Below are 23,073 nucleotides of genomic sequence, written 5' to 3' on the forward strand. Positions count from 1 at the left end.
TTGCCATATGGAGGAGTGGGAGCTATAATGTGATTATCTTGCCTCTGGCAGGCCCAGAACATGTGATCATAGAACACACTGCAAATAGAAAATTGTTCAGTGCTCCATATGTGGGGGAATCTCCTCTTTCTTTCAGCATTATCATATATTTGAAGATTTTTAATGAGTTTTGTGAAACACAAATTGTTAACAGGAAATAATAATTTAGAGCAAAGAAGTGCTTTCTTTCTGCTTTTATTCAAAGCACCCAGAAAAATATCACCTATGTTTTTCTTTGAATTTCAGTCGCTGGGTATTAAAGGGATTGATATCCTATCACTCAGCTCCTTTGAAGCCTCTTCTCTGTCATCCAAAGAAATCAAAGAAAGGAGCAATAGGAAAAAGAGAAATAAATCTTTGGGGAGAGAAGATAATGAAGAAGAAGAAGAACTCCCCAAGTCACAGCTCCCAGATAGTCAACGAAAGTTGGTAATCTATTATTTGAATCTGAGATCCTTACAGCTTTTCTAATTTTATTTTAAATTTAATGGCTTGAAAGCATAAACAAAATCCCATTACAAACACGTATCACTCTTAAGTCTTTAAAATAAACAAAATGTGGGATAAAAAAGAATTAGATGTAAAAATTAATTTGAAAAAGTATCATAAATGGAGGATGAAAGCAAAGTTAAAATAGTTAAATAAATTTTCTATAACAATGAGAAATAAAAAGAAGTCAATGACTATCAGAACTTAGCTTTTATACCATCATTCTCTGCAAAAAATTTAATTCTTAAAATATAAGTATAAAGCTTATCTCAAAAATAGCTGGTATAGCTCATAAAGTTTTATTATCTGCTGTTGAGAATCTAAACATAATCCTTGCTGAAAAATCTAAATCAAATAAGAGTTTTGGACTCACAGTGGTAGATAGCAAATGTTAATAATTACAGCTTCCCCAGATGTATTTGATGATATTATGCTGTTCTTCTCTGTTTTGCTTTCCTTGGGCTTCCAGTCTCTCCTGGGCCTGGTGTACGGCCCCAACGCCAGCGAGGCCAAGCGCCGGCTGAGCCACGGGAGCGTCTTCAACTTCCAAATCCCCTCCGTGGAGGTGGATCCCGGAGCGGGTTTGGGTGACGAGGACCCCCGCAGTCCCAGGGGACACAAACCCCGCTGCCAGTCGCTGTCGGGGGCGCAGATGGGAAGACGCCCCAGCCTGCAAAGCCAACGGGGCCACAGCTCCCACCCCGCCACCCCGAACTGTGCGCGCAGCAGCAAGGGGGACAACGTGGATGGCCTCCTTGGGGTGGGGATGGGCATGGGAGGAGGGAGCAGCAGGGTGCACAGCCAAGATCCGGTGTCCTCTGATGGAGCCATGCTTCCACCAGTCATGGAAGACTTGGGAAAAAGGGGTCTGGTAAGGAAAAATAGAATATTTTAAATATTTGCTTTATAATGTGGTTTATCAATCAGTGGCAAGGTTGGGGTGTTTTTGTTGTTTTAAGAGTTTCACCTTAATGGCGCACAGTGATGCCAACTCAAGCATACTGATACGGCAGTTTTTCAGCTGTCTGTAGAAACTGGTTTTCAACAGTCTGACACTTCCTGAAAATTAGATTTTTAGCCTTCCTGTTGTAAACCTTGCATTTCTGTTATTCATTAATTGTACTAACATAGTTTGAAATGTTCCTAGTGCTGAAATTACAAGCCACCCAAGAGTCTCTTTATCATAATGCTACCCAGGGATGTAATTTTGAATACCTGTGATTTTTTTTTTCTTTTTATTTTTTTACCTGTTGTTGCTGTTCCTAGCCCTTTCAGCATCATGCAGCAGCTTTGCCTGTAAGTTCCCCAATTTCCCCTATTTATCTTTCACTCTTCTCCTATTCCATTATTCTCTTGAATAATTCCTAGGCCTATTTCCCCTCATACACTCATTTCCAAGGCTGTGCTTGTCCCATGTTATGCACTTCCAGGATCCATTCACTGCAGCCCCAGAACAGAGTAGGACCTTTAATCTCACCATCAATTACACCTTGTAAAAGCGTACATTTATTTGGCTGCGTGTCATTGCTCCTATTAACTCTCACAGTTACCCATCATCACATCCTGGCTCATTTCACTCCCGTGGTATCTCCCTAATCGTGTTTACTTCTCTGAGCAGCCAGCTGTGCATGATGAGAGCAGCATGATGCATTTACCTCCTCATCTGTCAGTGGAGCACTTTAATGAAGCTCTTCACAGACAAAGGGCAGCAAGTGTAGTCAGCATAATTACCAGTGTCTTGGAGGGTAAGTGGTTCCTTATTAAGTTTATTTCAACCCTAAAGTAATGCTACCATGAAATAAGAAAAAATCTCTTAAAGATTAGCAGAGATTTGTAGGCACGTAGTTAGGAATTTCATTGTTTGGTCTTCCTTTAGAAAAAAAGGTGTTACACAGTCTCTATGTAGTGGAACACACACACTTTGCCTATTGAAAAAGCTGATTTTGAAGGAGAGAGAGTGAAGGGGGTTGGGGTGAGGGTGGGTGGAAGATATTTCTGATCATCTGACCTGCTGGTCTGGGACACTTTTTTCATCGCGATCCTCTGATTTCTTTTGTGTCTGTGGCAGAATTCAGAGTATTCACAGGCATGCAAAATCCAACAATTGACAAGATTATGCAAGTGAAATTAGTTGTGCCAATTCTTGGATATTGAATACTTAACTTCACAGTTTTATTACTTTAATTTACCTTCCCATGTGAATTTTTGGTGGGAGTTAGTCAGCGACAGTGATTTTGATGACTGATAGTTTAGTTGCAGATCTTGCTGAAAAATTTCGGTCCAAGTAATCCAGGATGATGAACTTTTGTTTTCTTTTGGCCCTTTTGAGGAGCTCTACCACCAGTTCTTGGACTACAAGTATGGGATTGAACAGGGGGGTACCTGTTTAGGTCCCTTTTCTTAAATTTTTAAAATATTTTTTCCTGGGAGAATCATGGTTGAAACACATCCAGTTGAGTTTGCCTTGCAGTGTAATCCATAAAAGATGTGGGTTTTGTTGTACAGTTTCAGCTGTGAACTGGGGTGGAACAGGACTTGTAGCTCTAGTGGAAGACAAGAGGTAGACCTGGAGTGAGAACTGAGTCAAAGTGATCACTCTGGAATAAGTGCTGTAGGTACAGGTGTAGGTGTTGAGCATGGGAGAGAAGAAATGAAAATTAAACAGAGGGGAAAAAACAAGGACAGGTCCAATTAAGAAAAGGATATGAGTCACATCCAGCTCATCTGTTTCTGAAAAGCTTCCAGGTCCCTGAAAACCAGATGAGTAATTCTTACTGTGCTTGTATTTAAAGCTAGTTTCAGTTGGTCAATGAATTTGCACAGGTCTTAAGCTGGGTCAAGAGTATTTTGAAGGGCTCATTAATATTAATAATAAAGAAAGAAAAGCTATGAGCTTTAGATTTGATTAAAAGGATGAAAATTACAAAGACAAAACAGCTTCTGTCCCAAGTCCTACTTGTGGAAAATAGAGATGAGTTGAGCTTGCATCAGCTGGGAAATGGTGGGTGTGACCTTTCCCATAGAAAAGGCCAAAGGCCAAATTTCAGGCAATTTGGATTTGCCAGAGTCAGAATTCCTGTCTCCCATTGAATCTTTAAACTGCCTCGAGAGTCAGGGGAGACAAAAAGATGTTGGGTGTGCCACAGCCGTTGTCCCAGACACCGTGAGGACACGGTGGGAAGCGCTGTAGCTGCTCTATTGTCCTGCAAGAGCAGGAGGAGCTGCGGTGAGGCCTCTGCATCACAAATATCTGCATTGTCAGATGATTGTAGTACCAGTCTGAGACAAATAAAACCCTTTCCAAAGGCTTCTGAAGGAAGTGCTCACAAAAGAATTTGGAATCCAATTTTCTCTGAATTTTTTGTTTTCACATTTATCAGCTGATGTAAGAGCCACATGAATGGTAGAAAGTACAGGGAAGTTCTGTGACAGATGAGAGATTTTTCTTTTCTTCTCTGCTCTTTTGAATTCTTGAAGTTGTTATTTCACCATCTTGCTCAGTGATAACTAATGATAGAAGGATTTTCTTTTTCGTTTAGAACGTGTGGAAGCTCAGCAGAAATGCCCACCACGCCTGAAGAACTTTGCTTTAAAGTATCTAATTTGGGACTGTTGCCCATTTTGGTTGAGAATCAAGGAAAAAGTGTCTGCTTTCATAAAGGATCCTTTTTTTGATCTCACCATCACAGTTTGCATTGTGATGAACACTTTGTTCATGGCACTGGAGCACAATAATATGTCACCTACTTTTAAATTCATGCTTAACATAGGAAACCTGGTAAGCAAATTCTCAGCTCTGTGGCTTTTCTTCGGATTAATTAATTGGTTGATGTGTATTTTCACTCAAAACATAAAAAGTAACAGTAAAAATTAAAAATTAGCAATCCCTGCATTTATAAACTTTGTTTCTGCTAGAGGTGATTCACAGATTTTTTCATCTGCTTTGGCATGCTCCTAAGAAGGCAGAAAAGAATCCTCCCATTTTAATCACAAGTGCATTAGGACTGCATAAACATGGGTTTTATTAACATGTCCATGAATGTTGAGGCAACACAACCTAGAGATGAATTCATGGCTGCTTTCAGGCTAATGCTACTGTTTCTTTGTCACACAGGTTTTTACAGGGATCTTCACTGCAGAAATGATCTTAAAAATCATCGCTCTAGATCCCTATTACTATTTTCAGCAGCCCTGGAATATTTTTGACAGTGTCATTGTCACACTGAGTTTAGTTGAACTGAGTTTCCCCAAACACAAAAGCAAGAAAGAAAGGCGAAAAGGAGGAACCCTGTCAGTTTTACGATCCTTCAGACTGGTAATGCTTCACGCATGCTCAGTTGTATGAAATTTTATTTTGTGAGTTTAATAGAGAATATTTCTATAGTTAGGAGGCAAGAATTTATTTCTCTATTTTTTTAACCCCAATTATTTTTATTTCCTTGGCTTTAACAAACAAACTCAAACTCCTTTTGATGTTAGAGTCAGAGTTTAAGACATATGTTTCTTTTGAATTCACTGAGAAATATTCAAAGGAAAAAATATTCTAGAATGGACAGGTTATAAAACTGATGCAAATAATTAAAAACTAGCACAGGAAATTAGAGAAAAAAGTGTCAGTGTACAACCAGAAATAAACCATATTTAAAGAGAAGTGTGAAATTATGTTAAGGCATCCACTTCATATACCAGGGACTGATTTAAATTGCTTTGCCAAAATATAGACTCTTTTCATAGTGCTACAACAGCAGACCCTGAGCTTTTGGTCCCTTGCTTTACATGTAAATTAAGCACCATAATCTACAAAAAGAGCATTGCATGGACACCTGCCTGTGTGGGCCAAGCATTCATCAGGGTCTCAAATTAATTGATTAATTTATGTTTGCAGAGTTGCCCAGTCAAAAGAAAAAATATCAATAAATACTTTTTTAAAGTATTAATGTGCCACAAATGTAGCATTGCTGGAATAGTTCAGAATATCAGTAATTTGGTTATTGTAGACTTGCATGGTGCAAAGATAAGTTATCTCTACTGATGTCTAACACTATGTTTTATGTTGCTACACAGCTGAGGGTCTTCAAACTGGCAAAGTCCTGGCCAACTTTAAACACTCTAATTAAAATAATTTGTAACTCCCTGGGAGCACTCAGTAATCTGACCCTCGTCCTGGCAATCATCATTTTCATTTTTGCTATAGTAGGGGTGCAACTTTTTGGGAGAAATTATGTGCTCAACTGCTCTAAAATAAGCAAAGACTGCAAGCCACGCTGGCACATGAAGGACTTTTTCCATTCATTCCTCGTCATTTTCCGAATTCTGTGTGGAGAGTGGATTGAGACCATGTGGGACTGCATGGTGGTTGCTGAACCATCCCTGTGTCTGGTTGTCTTTCTGCTGGTGATGGTGATAGGAAATTTGGTGGTAAGTTTCTCAATGTGTTCTCCACATCCTGTCTGTGGTGGATTGCAGTTAATGGCTGTTCTGACAACAAAAGGCAGCTGCCTTAAAAACAGGTGGAAAAGTTACCTATGCATGTTATAGTCTGCAAAATCCTCTTTTTCCTTTCACCTCTGAGCCATTGTCTGTATTTTCCCATTTTGTGAGCTTTGCACACAGCATCACTTGACCTTTTCATGTGGCAGTGTGACGAGAAATACCTTTGCAGTAAATACACCACAGGCAATGTTTCTTCTTATCTTGGGATTTGGATGTAAATAATCAGTGAGGCTTATGGCTTACCTGCTTGAATTAATTAGGCCAAGTGCTTAAGTCCCTCTCTAAATCAATTCTATTTATTTTTTTTAAGACCTCATGCAAGTACTGAATTCTTTATCAGCAAATGGCAGAATCTGCAGTGCTACCACAGAAATTTGGATTATTTTTAGGCATCTCAAAGTATATTTATATCCAAGAGCTCACCCTTGCAATGGCATAAGCTACACTGCCTCAACACTCTGTGCTGGGACATAAGGGACAGCCTGCCTTCCTTGGTCCTGTGCTGTCCTTTCTTGATGACTAAATCATAAATATCTTCTTTTAGTAACTTTGCTCCTCATGTCCTTCCTTCATATGGAAAACTTCTCTTAATTGTAAAAAAAAAATTCTGAACATATTTAACTCTGAGCAGACTTTTATAGGGAATCTCTGCTCTGTGGATGAATTCACATATGTAAAGGATAATAAATATGTATTTAATGTTCTGCCTGTTTCACACTGCAAGGGTTGATGTCAGTGATGAAATGTTGTGAGTGAGATTTATATCACATAATGTAAACTGTAAAACAATGAAATGTTTAGCCCTCACTTTTTGTCCAGGCTTTCTTATGGTCCAAGGAAGCAGAGAGAGGTATCTGGGACTGAGATTGATTCCAGCCAAAAGTCAGTAACTAAGACAGATGGGATGAATTGATCTCTGGAGAGCTGCTATTCTCCACAGCCTGTGGTTCTTGGATGGCTCAGGGGTGTAACCTGCCCAGTTCTGACATGATAAAAGTTAAGATACACAGAACTCATTAGAAACCAAAATACTAGTGAAAAATTAAATTCTCACGTTCCCTTAAAAGCAAAGAAACAAAAACCAAATGGAGGTTTAAAAATTCCTTTATTTGAAGGTCCTTAAAAATGAGAAATTTGAGTTTCTCTTGGTTTTGATTTTTGTGATAGTGTGGCAGATTTGAGGAATTTTCTGGGCCTGAAGCTGATCTCACAGAAATAACTCCACAGAGGCCTGATTTAATTGTAATTTGAAGAATGAAGAGCCAATTATTAAACAGACAGGATGTGAGTCTATGTTACCACTTTAACCTTTGAAAAGTTTTTTTCAAACACACAAATAATGTGTGTTTATACAGACCTGCTTTCTCTTGTAGTTTGACTTACATTTTTTGAGGAGAGAGGAATGGGAACATTGAAATTTCTGACAGAGAAGTTGATTTCATCAACCACAATGTGATCAGTCATCGTCATTTCCTTTTCACCTTGTTTTGCTTTGCTCAGGACAGACTGAACTTTGGTAGCATCTGTGTTCTTCAAACGTTAGAATTCAGATTTCTGAATGCTGGTCTCTGGACTTTAATTTTTATTATTATTATTATTATTTCAATTGCTTTCAGGTTCTCAACCTTTTCATTGCACTGCTGCTGAGTTCTTTTAGTGCTGACAGTCTCCAGACAACAGAGGATGATGGAGAGATGAACAATCTTCGGATTGCCTTCGCTCGGATCCGCAAGGGATTCCACTTTGTCAAGAGCGCGACGTGGGATGCCTGTTGTAGGAAGCTCAGGCAGATAAAGACAGTGCACAGGAAGAAAATCAAATTGACTGCACAAAACTCACTTGGGTTCAAGAGTGAAGAGACAAAGAGTTGTAAAGAGAATTACAATAATGAATGGATTGAGAAAAACGGGGATAAGTGCCCAGGTCTTGAAGATTTTGTTAGAAATCCCAACATATTTGTTTGTGTCCCTATTGCTGAGGCAGAGAATACGAGTGAGGGTTTTGAAGATGATGATAAACTGAGCACATTTACTGACACAGAATGCAGCAAACAGGTAATGGATTTCTTTATTTGTGTTGGAACAGTAGAATTGTGGAGAGAGATGAAGAGAGGCAGGGATGTGCAGGAGAAGATGATCTCTAGCAGAGCAGGGTGGGGTGTGTTGATCCATTTCCAGAGAGTTACAAAATCCTGAACTAGAACCAAAAGTAAAAATATTTTCAGCAAGGGTAAATCATCACTTGATTTTTAATCTTGAATCTCAAACCTTTAAAATCAAGATGTTTTCATAGTTTAAAAAGAAAATTTACACAGGAATTCTAGCTGACTTGGTGCACACAGGTAATTGTGGCAGTCCTTGGCAAACATGTAATTTTTAAATGTAAATATTTATGAATAATGTCAACTGTTTTGGTATTATTTGCACAAAAGAGCAAAAATACATGTTCTGCATGCAGAACATTATCATGGATTCAGAACATGAATTTATATTTCTGATCCTTTGTATTTTTCCTTGCTGTGTGTGTAGTAATTATTAGAAGTGGATGGGATTAAGTATGGAGTGGCTCTACTAAGGACATATTTTTTATACTGCATCACATCTTTACCCTATTTCTTTGTGCTTTATGAATTTTTCAGTTCTGTTTCAATCACAGTTGTCATTCTGGTATCACAATTTCCCACCTTAAATTTCCCTCTTAATTAAGAATTCTCATTTAAATTTTGAATAGGTCACCAAAATGCCTTCATTTGCTGCATGTCTATTAGGAAAAAGTTCTATCCTTAGGCAAAATCAGAGACTCAAAATGATCCTTTCTTATAACTCTTGTCTGGAGATTCCCACTTTAAATGAAATGTACAGATTATTGTTTTTTTTCTCTCTGATTTGTACACTCCCTAAAAAGGCAAAAGAAAGCCCCTCTAATCCACAGATTAATTTCAGGATGAAAATCAACTGAGGCAAAGGGGAGACAGAGCAAAAAATTCAGGCAGCTGGAGTAAAGGATCAGGATTTTCCTCTGAAGAATTCAGTTTGCTTTATCTAGAAAAGGACAGGAAGGGTGAACTCTCATCACCAGAAGATAAAGAGGTAAAAATTTAATTTTTTTTTTCAGTGATGTTGATTTTCCAATACTGATCAAACACAGGCATATTCCTGTTCAGGGATTTACCAGAGAGAAGTTTAGGGCATAAGAAGCTCTGAATTTGCAGTACCTGGTCTGGCAGGACAAGAGCCAATGCTGGAGCTGGAATTCTGTGAGCCAAATCAAAGGGTTTCTAGGTATTTATTTTAAAGAAAAATATAAGTATAGGAAAGAGAGCATGTAGAAATGGGAAAACTACAATGTAATTTTGGCAGTAATTTTGAATAAGTTATAAAAGACTCTCTGATGCCTTCCATTTATTAAATTCTGTCTCCAAAAAAAAGGAGGATTAAAAAAAGGAATTAAAGAGAGATAAATAACCTTCCATGTGGGAAATTCCACCAAGTCTACCTGTATCCTAAGTACCTTGGATTCAAGAAACATAATGCTTGAAATGAGTTTCTCTCTATGTCATTAAAGATCATTGTTACCAGTTCACAGTACTTTTAAAATAATTTTGAATGTAGAACACATTCTAAGAAATAAAAAACAGCATTATGGAAACATGAAAGAGCAAAAGCATAGAGTAATTGCTAACAAACTGCTGACTCATAACAAATTGTCTTTGATTTAATGGGATGGAAAAAAAGCTTTGTAACTGAAGAATACAGGGTAGGATTCAAATTTCCACTTCCTAAATACCATCATGGGTGCTCAGTTCCTGGCATGATAACAGATATATTTATTTGGGTCTCCTGTGTGAATGCATCTTTCCATGATTTCATGGTTTTAACCCAAGTAATTTCTCCTGTTTTGAGAACCATATTCATTAATATGCAATTTAAAAGCTTTTCAATTTCCCAGCTGATTAGGCAGTTACATCTGGTTCACGTAGATAGATATTGGAATTACAGAGCTTTGGCCTCTATTTCAATGCACATATTGGATCCACTTCTAAGCTTAGATCTTTTAAAATAAAAAACTCCATTACCCAATAATATTAGTAATATTAGTACATAAACATCATACATTTTGAGTTTTATTTGTTCATGGATTATTTATTCATTTGGACCCGAATTAGAAAGAATCAATAACTGATATTATTTGCTTGGTAGTTGGACAGTGTCAGCTCTTCTGAAGCCAGCACAGTGGATCTGGCAAACCCAGAAGATGTTTTAAAACAGATTCCAGAATTTTCTGAAGATTTCAAGACTCCAGAACAGTGTTTTCCAGAAGGTAAGACTCTCATGGTTTCACTGCTGGGAAGGGAGAAGACTGAAAACTCAGCTTGCTTATCTGGTGATGCTGAGCCAGTAGGGTCAGATTATTTTCAGTTAATTTTAGTTATCTGAAAAAAAAACTAAATAGTTTTTATCTAGTCAACACAGAGACTGGGATACATGAAAAATAAAACCCCTAAAAGCCAGTTCCTTCCAAGTGGGCCAAGAGATTGGCACAGACCCCATTAAATAAAATAGGATTTGAGGTGAGATGAATTTCACTCAGTTTGACAACAACCAAATCACTCTGGGGCTTTAACATAAGAGAAGTGTGTAGGATCATGTCTCAAGTGGCAGTGGTCACTTTACACATCAGATTTATTAATACTTTGCAGCAGTAAAATATTCCTTGAATAACATTTCATGAACAATCTCAAAGGAGTGAAAGGAGCAATAGAAGCTGCTAAGATTAATTTCTATAGGGTGATGATTAGAGAATTATAGAATGACTTGGGTTGGAAAGGGCCTTAAATATCATCCAGTAATCTGAGGACTTTTAAAGTCATCAGACAATATCTAGCTTTGAAAATTGTTCTAGGATGTGTTCAATACTTTTATGATTTCTTCCTAATCTAATATGTAACAACACTGGCTTCATAATATCAATCCTGACAAATTTGGTGGCTTTCTAAACTGGGGTTACAGAATCTCATCTCTGCTTTCCAAAGAGTGTGCAGAAACTGAGAAAGGCTTTTGTAACACCAAGACTCTTCCCATGGCCCTGAAGTTTGTGTGCCCAGCACCAAATAAGTGAGACCTTGTCCAGTGTCTCAGAAATATCTTGAAATAATGGAAAGTTGTCCAAAGGGGCTCTACTTACTGTGTTTATGAATAGGAGCTACAAGGCAAATTAAACTAGATGTATCCCATGTTTTTTCTTTTGGTAAAGCAGAGAAAGCCAACAACAATGGTGCAGTAACTGTGACCATTGACTTTGTCCCACTCCCAGAAGTTTCCAGGCCATGCCTTCTCATTCATGTGCTTTCCTTCCATGCTCTCCTTGCTGTCTCTCAGGTTGTGCTCGGTACATTCATTGTTGCCTGGGCAGTGCTGAAAAGTTTGGAGGAGAAACCTGGTGGAACCTGAGAAAAACCTGCTACCAGATTGTTGAACATTCCTGGTTTGAATCCTTTATCGTGTTCATGATTCTTCTGAGCAGTGGAGCCCTGGTTGGTGTAGCACAGTTTCATGTATTCATGAAGGATTTTTTGCTTTACTTTGCACCCAGAGAAGTTGTTTTTAGCAATAAAGTGAATATCTTTGAACTTATAATGAGGGAAGAGTCTTCAAATAGCAGTCGTTTATTCACCATTTTAATTATTGAAAATCTGTTATTGATATTATTAAAAATTATTAGAGAGCATAAGCTAAGTTAAGAATATATGAATCTCAGAAGGTTTCTCTTCTGGTTGTATACTGAATTTTTCTCAGGAAGTTATGTCACAATTGTGAAACATTAAGGGGATTTTATACCATTAAAGCAAACAAATGACTCTTAATACTTGGAAAAAAAATACTTAGTTCTCTTCAATAGATAAACTTTACGATATAAATTTCTAAAAATATGTACTGTCCTCCTGGGATTTCATTGTGCAGGAAGGATGCATCCACAGGGCTGTATTATATAGAGAAAAAGAAAGGGAAGGCACAGGGAGAATTTTATCAGCTGGCATAGATTTGAGTAACAAATGGTGTTCAGGTCTGTATTAAAACAAATTGGATGATGAAGGGGTTGCTTGACTTTAATTGTACTAGGTTAATTTCTGATTTTTACCATCTATCTATATCTATTATGGTTTCAGGCATTTGAAGACATCCATATACACAAGAGAGAAAGAATTCAAGCGATATTGTTATTTCTTGACAAAATGTTCACTTTCATCTTTGTCCTGGAGATGCTCCTGAAGTGGGTGGCTTATGGCTTCAAGAAGTATTTCACCAATGCCTGGTGCTGGCTGGACTTCCTCATTGTAGGCGTGAGTTCAGCCTTTGCTGTCCCTACACAGTTTTAGCAGCAGAATCCCTGATTATTTTCTGGATGTAAATGTCAGACAGTGCCCTTTACTGTACTCCAGGCACTGAAAGCATGGTTTTGTTTGTTGGTTGGGTTTTGGCTTTTTTTAACAGAAATAAAGGAAGCAGATGACAGGACACTGATAATACTTTTCCATTTCCTTCCCACTCAGGTCTCTTTGGTAAACCTCTTTGGCAGTTCCTTTGACCCCATGAAATCTCTCAGGACTCTGCGAGCTCTGAGGCCCTTGAGAGCTCTGTCACGGTTTGAGGGGATGAGGGTAAGACTGATTGCAAACTAAAGCTTGTCAGAACTGATGAGCACATAGCAGGTTTGTGACTCACCACTATGTCTTTATGAAGTTCACATGTTCACCCAGAGATCAGTTTAGGAACTATAAAATGAATTTTTAAAGAGACCCATGGTTGCACTCTTCCATACGTGGGCATTCCTTACAGACTTTCCTGGAGTGATTGATCCAAGTGCTGTTGAAACTAAAAATGGCCTAGGAGGAACTTTGTTCCCTTGCTGCTCATTCCCATGTTCCTGCCTTACTGAGACAGGCAAGAAGAACGTGGAGAATAAGAACTGTGAGCACAATTATAATTTTTGAAATCTGATACCATGCTAACTCAGAGGAGTCACATCAATTTTTAAAGTTTGTAATGGATGGATTTACAAAAATCTGTAGCCTCTTAAAAAGTATTTTACTCAAATTATTGTTTCAAATAGAGTTCTTCTAGAAAACAAAAGTGTTTGTCTCTAGAACACTAGTTTTTATTTTCCCATCAAAAGAGCACATTTATTTACTATTTTTTACTCTGGAAATGAGACTGAAAATTCTGTGGGTGTAAGCTTGACACTGTGAAGACAGAGAGAAATATCATTAAATTAATTAGCAGAATGTATCAAAATTTCCATGTCTGGAGTAAATTTTGATATTGAAACAGGGGATGTCATACTTTCTGTCTTGCTATGAAGAATGTGTGTGGCAGTCTCCAAAAAACTTCCACAAAACCTTTGAATTTTTCTGCTGGTCCATCAAGTTTTTCTTTGCTGCCTGACAGATGAGTTCACTGCCTTCACTGTGAAACCCAAAGAAATGTTCCACCATTCCCTTACCCAGTTTTTTGAAGCAATCTGTTATGTCTTAGCATACATTTAAAATCTGCATGGACACTTTTCTCTGGTTGTGCAGCACCTAGCACAGAAAACATACCTGGCTTATGGCTGTACCCAAACACAATCATAATCCCCTAAAAAGAAATGAAGCAAATTACTCGTGGAGAATTATTTCTGGTGTCCTTTTCAGAACTACTTTTGAGAGTCTTAAAAATTGTCCTCTGTACTAGTGCTCATGGATGAATACTTCAGAAGTCTTGTGTTAAAAAAGTCTAAAACAAAGAAACAAATGGATTATGTCCTGTTCCAAAAAATAAGGGAAAGTAAAAAAAAAAGTGAGTGGGCTTACATTTTAGTAGTAGAGTCTCACAGAAGACCAAGAAGTATCAACTATTTCTTTGAATGCCTAACAGATACTAAAGATATGTTCAGCTGTGACTAGTATTTACAAGGAAAACATCAGGTTTTTGTTTGTAGAGATGATAAAGTGACTGCCTACAGATACCAGAGCTCATCCTTTTTCTGATATGTATTTTTCTCTCCCTTTTCATCCAAGGTTGTGGTCAATGCCCTCCTGGGAGCCATCCCTTCCATCATGAATGTTCTCCTCGTCTGCCTGATCTTCTGGCTCATCTTCAGCATCATGGGAGTGAACCTCTTTGCTGGGAAGTTTGGGAAATGTGTCAATATGACAGATGAGAATTCCAAATTAAGCAGTGAGATCGATAACAAAACGGACTGTGGGATGTATAACAACACTGGAAAAATATTCTGGGTCAACGTTAAAGTCAATTTTGATAATGTTGGCTCTGGCTACCTGGCTCTTCTTCAGGTGGTAAGTGCTGCTTGTCCTCAGTAGCCAGCACCCTGTCAGATGGCCTGGACCTTTCACCAGTTCCTAACTCATCTCTGAGGGTGATGCAGGCAGTGAAATATCCTGCAGCATGCAAGGAAATATCCTTGTTGCTGGCTGTTCATGCACAGAAATGGGAAAAGTGGGACAGAGGAGACCCTGCCGTGATTTTCCAGGTGATAAAGGAACATTTGGTGGTCAAGTGCTGTTGCAGCTCCCACCAGTTTCAGGATCCTGAGACCCAGAGTCCATCTCAGAAGGAATTCTGGGGCAAATAGCGACCTTTTCTGTCAAAATGTGCATTTGTTCAGCCATGAGGGTTGCATGGCCTTCAATGCCATGCTGATGAAGGTTTGCTCTGTCAGAATCCTAGGTTAAAGTGTTCTGTCTCCTCCTTGAGAGCTTTCATATCCTAATGAGGCTGAGAATGCCACACGCAGCAGCAGCAGCCAGAGCTTGGTGTTCTGTGCATATGAACTCAGCAAAGGCTCTTCTCCAGTCATCATTATTCAGATATTGCAAATTATGGGAAGATTTTTAAGGTCAAGGTTCAACACATTTTCCATAATTCTCATTCCAGGCAACATTTAAGGGTTGGATGGACATCATGTATGCTGCAGTAGATTCACGAGAGGTCAGTCACTGTATTCAAACCATATTTTTTGTGAATGCTACTGCTTTCTGCAAATGTAGTATTTGTTTTGCACTTCTACATCTGCTATTTGTCTGTGCTAAACACTACCAGTAATTATTTTCAGTCAGATGATGTAAACATTTAATCTGCAAATGACTCATAGTATCCTAAAGCTCCTCTGTTGCAATGGGGAAAGGGTTTCAGCTCTTGATCCTCCTGCTTAAAAAGAACAAAGTGGTATGAATTAGTAAGGAAATAAATTGAGATGTAGAGGATGTCTTAATTTCATCAGGAGTTCAAAGGAACAAAAGAATTTTTAAAGTATTTTAATATTATAATATTACTAATATTATATATGAAAATATAAATCATATATAAAATATTAAAAATGCTAATAGTAGTATTTTCATATATTTATGTGGTTTTGTGTGTGTGTTTTAATTTTTTTCTTTTTTTTTCTTCAATTTGAAAAGTTATTTTTCTTCCAATTTTGTTTTTATTCATAATAGCCATCACAGAGGTTTTAAAAGAACAACATATCTAGGCCAAGAATTTTAATGACAAGGGCTTGGAATTTGACTTCTGCATAGTTGATTTTTCACCTACTGAAAAGTTCACAGCTCCTGTTCTTATTGGAAGGAACTGAACTGGTGTTTCTGCAGTGCCTGTGAAAATCATGTCAAGAATATTCAAACAAAATTTTGTGTTATGCACTCTTGCTAGTTTTAAACTATATCACTTTTAACACAATTAGCAGTAAGGCTATAAATCTTAGCTCCTCCTGGAATCAATTTTTGAGAGGAGTTTCAGTATGAAGATTATTCTCAGTTGGGCCCACGTTGCTGTGTGTTATTTCTCAAGTTGCTTCTGATTCTTGCAGAAAGATGATCAGCCAAAGATGGAGAACAATCTGTATATGTATCTCTACTTTGTGAATTTCATCATCTTTGGATCTTTTTTCACCCTGAATCTCTTTGTTGGCGTAATCATTGACAACTTCAACCAGCAAAAGAAAAAGATAAGTGTATTGGTTGTGCTTTAGAGAACAAGGTCCTACACATGGAATCTAAAACTTCTATTGGCATTAACCAGAATATTAATAATTAAATTGCAATAAATAATTTTCTCCTTTCTTTCCCCCTGTAACCTGAACACCTAGATCTTCCCCAAAGATTTCACAGCCAATTAAAATTTTACTCATTTTGGGGTACTCAACATAACAGTTTACTTAAAAAGTGGTCTGCTACAGCTCCTCTGAGGACTGATTTGGAGATTCAGCAAGCCCAGCACGTGGGAAGCCAGGGAAAGATTTGATCCTTTCCATGATTTTTGTCTGCATGCCTTTTGAGTGAGCTGAGTTTCACACCAAGACTTCTACTCTTGTGAATGGCTGGTTTGTGCCACTGACTTTTTGGACACATGATATGAAAAGAGCCAGTAACAGGAAGGTGTAAAAAACGAAGGAATGCCCATTTCCAGAAATTTTAGACATTTTAGGTATAATGCTTTTTCTTCTCACCAAATAACAGTGACACTTCTTTGTATACTTAGGTGGGGAAGATATCTTTATGACAGAAGAACAGAAAAAATACTACAATGCAATGAAAAAGCTGGGATCCAAGAAACCTCAAAAACCCATTCCAAGACCCTTGGTAAACTGAATTCTTCACTGAGAAAATGCACTGCAAAAATACAATTTAATTCACTGAAAAATGCATGTATTTATATATTGCATATATATTATTCCTGTTATCTTTACATTGATACACGATGCTCTAAAGTCAGTTCCACACCAAAAAGTTGACTGAATTATTTTACAGGTTAAAAATTTATTAAGTTCTCTTCATAAATATTACTGGGTTTTATATTCACCTTGGAACTGATAAAACTTCAGGATGGAAAGGGATTTTTAATACCATTTTTGTATTCTGCCTTTTTCCAGTTTCTCCAATTTCATTGTTGCTGAGTGACTTTGAGACATAAAAATTGGAAATGTTGGAAACATGTATGGATGGGCACTCTTTATTTTCATAACTGGTGTCAAAAGTATTTTTCTTGTCCCCTCTAGAACAGATACCAAGGTTTTCTTTTCGACATTTTAACATCCCAAATGTTTGATGTTGTCATCATGGGTCTCATCTGCCTCAACATGGTCACGATGATGGTGGAGACCTATGAGCAAAGTGAAACGAAGACAAACATCCTCAGCAAAATCAATATACTCTTCGTTACCATCTTTACTGCAGAATGTGTGCTGAAATTGCTGGCTCTGAGGCAGTACTATTTCTCAAATGCCTGGAACATATTTGATTTAGTTGTTGTTATTATGTCACTTGTTGGTAAGTAAAATTGTCATGAAAATTCTTTACTATATCAATTATTATTCTTTTTAGAGAGGAAAAAAGTAGTTAAATTTTTTTTAACTGCAAATAGTCATTGAAATGTAAGTTGTAATACTGTAAAGTCTAAAGGAAAAAATAAGCAACCAGCCTTAAGATTATATTAAACAATATTAAATGAGATTTGAAACAATTCCTTTAGTAAAAGTGTGTCTATATTTTCAATGGTTCTTTAGGATTTTTTTGGTCTCATCTGAAACACAGAATGAATAACCCATCATAGCAGTATCACATTACATGATAATTTCCATTGTCACAGATTTAGCATCAACTAAGAAATATTCAATCCAATCAGTTATTGGGTTTTGTCATAGGAGTTTTTGACATATGACTGAAATGTATAGAAAAATAGGAATACTGGAATATGTATAGAATAGGAAGACTGGAATTAGATTATAGCCTGTAGAATCCAGTTTCTGTAAACTTAGGCATTGCTAACTGAAAATAAGGGTCCCCACTTTGTAACACCATAGAAAAGATCACCAAAAATGTTTGTTTGTTTGTTTGTTTTTAAGGGATTGCAGTGGAGGAATGGGGTACAGAGCTCTGTTGCAAATTTGAGCTTCCTGCCAATTTAACTATTCCCAGGGCTAGTACTGCCCTAGCAACAGGCATTTAGTGGAAGAAGGATATTTCATTTTACTATGATTCATGTTTTGGGTCAGTAAGATTCCAGTAAGACTATGGCTCTTTCTTGAGAAATTAAATTTCTGGATTGTAAATACAGAAAAAGTGTATCCAAATCAGCTAGACTTAGAAAAGCCAAGCCTCTTCTAGTGCTACTAGATGACATTTATTTCATTCAAACAAAGGAAAAATAACATCCATGTGTAGCTCTGTCCCTGGATGAACCAAAAGCCATTGTAGAGTGGCATGCACAACTTCTATGTTCATCACTCTGTTTGCTTCTACATATCTTGCCTATATTATCTAAATGATAACCATGACATTGCATTATATCTTGTTTTCTTAGTTTAGCTTTGTAGTGTCAGTATTTGAAGACAAATGTAGAAGGCAACTTGAATCTGCTGAAATATTCATGTAACCAGAGTCAAAGAAAACCATCAGTCTTCAAATGTCACCTGATACAGATATTTGAAGTTGTACACAAAAAATTCCTTGTCATCTTCAGTGCAACAGGGACTGTCCTCTGATGGCTGAAGAGTGTAGACCATAATTACTGATTTCAGCAACTATTATTTCAATTCAGCTTCTCCTAAAAGTTGTTCTGGTAGGGCTTAGCAAACAGATCAGATATTTTTGAGCTGTGAATATGTTATCATTACAGCCTCTTTACTAGTTAAGAAAAAATATGATATTCTAACAAGTTGTTATCCTCCCTTTTTCAGCCTTGCTGCTTTCTAGCATTGGCAAAGCCTTTGAACATTTCTTACCACCCACACTCTTCAGAGTCATTCGTTTGGCTCGGATTGGCCGGATCCTGAGACTCATCCGGGCAGCCAAAGGAATTCGAACTCTGCTCTTTGCCTTAATGATGTCCCTACCTGCCCTGTTCAACATTGGCCTCTTGCTGTTTCTGGTCATGTTCATTTATGCCATTTTTGGCATGGCTAACTTTGCCTATGTGAAGATGGAAGATGGCATTGACGACATGTTCAACTTCCAAACCTTTGCTAACAGCATGCTCTGTCTCTTCCAAATCACCACATCAGCTGGCTGGGATGGTCTTCTCAGTCCTATTTTAAACACTGGGCCACCATTCTGTGATCCAAACATAAATGGTACCATTGGTGAATGTGGCAAACCTGCCATAGGTATTATTTACTTTGTAAGTTACATCATTATATCATTTCTCATTGTTGTAAACATGTATATAGCCGTAATTCTGGAGAACTTCAATGCTGCCACTGAGGAGAGTACAGAGCCTTTAGGGGAAGATGACTTTGATATCTTTTATGAAATCTGGGAGAAGTTTGATCCTGAAGCAACCCAGTTTATAACTTTCTCTGCACTTTCAGACTTTGCAGATGCTCTCCCTAAGCCTTTGCGTGTACCAAAACCAAACAAAGTTGAGCTCACAGCAATGGACCTGCCTGTGGTCAGTGGGGACAAGATACACTGCTTGGATATCTTGTTTGCTTTCACCAAGAGGGTGTTGGGAGATTCTGAGGACCTGGATACTCTGAAACTACAAATGGAGGAGAAATTCATGGCTGCCAATCCGTCAAAACAATCCTACGAGCCAATATCGACTACGCTCAGCCACAGGCAGGAGGAAGCGTCGGCCACAGTGATCCAGCGTGCCTACAGGAGTCACCTGCTCCAGCGCTCCCTCAGACAGGCTTCCCACCTGTGCCAGCGCAGAACTTGCAGCTCTGACACTCTGGGAGATGCTGCTCCAGAAAACAAAGGACTCATTGCATCTATGCTGCGTGCATATTATGGTAGGAGTCCTAACAGGTCTGAAACTTCGTCCTCAGTGTCCATCCCTCCATCGTATGACAGCGTCACAAGAGAGAGCAGTGGCAATCTTGTGGTTGAAAATGGAGAAATAACGGGCAATCAACAATCTCCAGACATTAAGTAGTTAATTGGTGACAAAGCTGTTAAGAATATTTTTAAATTTTCACAGAAGATATTGTAAATACATGTCAGTGGAGACAGCCTCCCTATGAAACCAGGTCTGCTGATGGTGATCAGTTAATTATGGCAGCTGAGAATCATGGCCTTTGGCTCTGCTGTGTTCAGTTTTCTTCAATATTTACCTATGCAGAGAAAGGTTTTGGATCTGTTTGATCAATGGCATCTTACTGCAAAGCAGGTCTCACAGTGCCTGGGTGCTGTGACATGTTCATAGCAATGAAAGGCAACCTCAGCTGATACTTCCCCTGTACAGGAAGCAAAGTCCAAGCACCAGTGGATCTACTGGAGAACAGGAAATGAATGTTAATATGTGTATAAATTTAGGAATGGAAAGGAGAAAAAGTTTACTCCGTTCTTAACTGACTCTATCATTATAAACCTGTTTAGCAAATTGCTGTTGATTTTTTAAATCATTTTTTTTTATGTTTGGGGACAGATGTGCCACAAACAGAGACCCTGCATGATCCACGGATATTCCACAGTGTAGTGGACTTCTTCCCATGTGATCAATTTACAGAATAAACCATGGCATGTACATTATCCTAGTTGTGTTACTGAAGTTTAATGAAATAATAAATACAAGTATTACAGAAGTCATACTGAGCAGAGCAAAACCTTGTTTTATGTTTTGCCTGGAAGGTTTGTTTCTTTTTTTTGACCTGGTTTCCTCTGGCAGTGAGGTGAAGGCAGCTGTACCCTCAGTCACCCTGTAAAAATTTGTTTATTGCAAACTTTCCTCAAACTTCTCCTAATGGTTGAGTTTTGTGTTCAAGTTCATTCTTGATAATTTGTTAGAGAAGAGATACACAAATAACACTGGCTGGAAATTGGTAATATCACCTCAGACACTCCCTTAGACATCAGAAACCATGGCTGGGGAGCTCCACAAGGGACCCACCAGAGGTGTCTGTGGCTGTAGTGATGAACATCATCTACGGCCCTGGATGTGTCCCTTGGGAGGTAGGAACCTTTCTCCCTCCTGCCTGTGTTTCTCTGATGGGAGAACCAGCCTTCTCTCTCCTACACAGGTTAGAAGAAACCAAATTATGAGTAATGTAGGCAATCAGGAAATCTGGGTTGAAGTACTTGGATCTGGGGTTAATGAAAGACTGAGGATGTAATCACAAATTCTTCTTCTCATGGAACCACGTGTGCAGATGGGCTCTCATGGTTTCTCATCTCACCACATTTTCCTTATGAAGTCCTTTTTCTTCACATCCTTATAGCTCAGGCTTCTCAGATAAACACATGTCCAAACACTACTTAATCTTTTGTCCTTTGTATATTTACTTTGGAGTTACGTCCGGCTGATGCACCTTGCTGTCTAAGGACTGTTGTGTTTTTCCTTTTCTCTCGTACAAGATGTCACAAATTACCCCTGACATTTTAATTTCTTCCATACACTAACATTTTTAAGATGCTTTTTATTTTTCTTAGTTTCAAGGCTGCAGCTCTGTGATCACTGTTGGGTTTGGCAGGTTCTGGCAAGGCTCCAGTGAGATTTTCCCTCCACACTGATTTCAGCCAGAGGAGAACCCAGTGATTGAGTGGGACCTGCTGTGCACTTGTTTGCAGCCTGCAGCAAGTTTTCTTCTCTCCTGAATGCCCCTTCTCTCTGGTAGCAGTTATATTCCCATGTGTTGTGTTGCTTTCCTCTCCTGTGTTTTCCATCTCTTCAGATTGTGAGCTTTTTGGACAGAAATTCTCTTTTACTATGGATGGTAGATTACACCTGATAACGAGACTCTGTTTTCAGTTAATATTGTCTGACTACTGATGCAAATAAATAATATTTATAGTACCTTTTAGTTTCATCTGTGGTATTCCTTTAGCTTCTCCCCAGCCATTTCTAAAATGTAGCACCTTTAATTAGTTTTGACTAATACTCCCTCAGATTTTAAGGTAGGTGTACAGTGAATCTGTGTTATACCAGACAAGTCAACAGCTCTGTGCCTTTAGAACCCAGGGGCTCTATTCCTTCAAATAAAACAAATATATCTAACAACTATAAAAGAATTAATGAAATTAAATGGGTTTATGAGGCTAAAATTATTTTTTAACCACTTTCACAGCATATGAACAACCACAGCTGAGGAGCTGACTACATGGCACTGGTGGGATGGTGTTCCCCAGCTCCAGCCTGCTCAGTGTCAGCTTCCCAAGATGTGCAGGATGCATTGAGGAGCAGTAATGAGCCACATGCATCATTCTCATGGATTTGGGGGTGCACAGAACAGCCCTGGTACCACATCCTCCCAGGAGATTGTGTGAAACACATCCATGCCTAAATGTGATGCCACACATCTCTGCCAGTTTGTGTGCCAGGAGGAATATTTTTTTACTGTCAGAGAAGTTAACTGTTGGTCAGATTTATACAAGCATTACTGATGTTCTCTCTGGAAAGGCCACCCTGGAACAGAGCCAGAGCTCCACCAGTGCAGGAGATCAGATGCTAAATTTCATTTGGTACCCTAAGGGAATTGTTGGTTGGTGTAAGAAATTATAAATACCCTCAAAAAACCCTTGGATTTTACCTTCTGCAGAAGCTCTGAGTAAAGGTGATACTCTTTAAGGGAAGACAGTTGTCATGTTCTTTAATCACAGAATCAAAGAATGGGTTGGGCTGGAAGGGACCTTAAAGACCACTCAGTTCCCCCCCCTGCCACGGGCAGGGACAACTTCCACGACCCCAGGGTGCTCCAAGCCCCATCCAACCTGGTCTTGAACACTTCCAGGGATCCAGGGAAAGCCACAGCTTCTCTGGACAGCCTTTGTCAGGGCCTATCCCTACAGCAAAAATATCTTATGCCAAAGATGAACCTACCCTCATTCAGTCTAAAACCCTGATAAAAAGTCTCCCTCCATCTTTTTTATTAACCCTCTTTATGTAATGGAAGGCCACAATAAAATCTTCCAAGCCACAAGGAAGTCCCAACCATTTGGGAGATAAAATTATGAATATAAGCACAGCAGTAGAAAATGTGCTCTTATGAATAAATAATCTTCCAAATCCTTCTGCTTCTCCTCTGAGCCTCTCAATTTTGGATCCTACTGATGTCCTT

At 38.4% G+C, this 23,073-nt stretch overlaps 1 protein-coding gene across 1 annotated transcript in view; it reads left to right on the top strand.

Moving 5' to 3' along the window:
* LOC107201059 (sodium channel protein type 5 subunit alpha-like) overlaps positions 1–21,775 on the top strand; it is a 33,718-nt gene extending 11,943 nt beyond the window's left edge. Inside the window, exons 10-27 of the mRNA XM_033520148.1 lie at positions 286–468; positions 998–1,399; positions 2,144–2,273; positions 4,068–4,306; positions 4,643–4,843; positions 5,593–5,946; positions 7,638–8,075; positions 8,964–9,110; positions 10,221–10,341; positions 11,400–11,554; positions 12,188–12,361; positions 12,572–12,679; positions 14,078–14,356; positions 14,955–15,008; positions 15,889–16,030; positions 16,560–16,660; positions 17,077–17,347; positions 18,757–21,775. Of these exons, the coding sequence (XP_033376039.1) occupies positions 286–468; positions 998–1,399; positions 2,144–2,273; positions 4,068–4,306; positions 4,643–4,843; positions 5,593–5,946; positions 7,638–8,075; positions 8,964–9,110; positions 10,221–10,341; positions 11,400–11,554; positions 12,188–12,361; positions 12,572–12,679; positions 14,078–14,356; positions 14,955–15,008; positions 15,889–16,030; positions 16,560–16,660; positions 17,077–17,347; positions 18,757–19,955 (4,698 nt within the window). The 3' untranslated portion in view covers positions 19,956–21,775. The remainder of the gene's footprint in view (positions 1–285; positions 469–997; positions 1,400–2,143; positions 2,274–4,067; positions 4,307–4,642; positions 4,844–5,592; positions 5,947–7,637; positions 8,076–8,963; positions 9,111–10,220; positions 10,342–11,399; positions 11,555–12,187; positions 12,362–12,571; positions 12,680–14,077; positions 14,357–14,954; positions 15,009–15,888; positions 16,031–16,559; positions 16,661–17,076; positions 17,348–18,756) is intronic.
* Positions 21,776–23,073: the final 1,298 nt, after the last annotated feature.

This window comes from Parus major, chromosome 2 (genome assembly GCF_001522545.3).
Source record: "Parus major isolate Abel chromosome 2, Parus_major1.1, whole genome shotgun sequence".
Taxonomy (NCBI): domain Eukaryota; kingdom Metazoa; phylum Chordata; class Aves; order Passeriformes; family Paridae; genus Parus; species Parus major.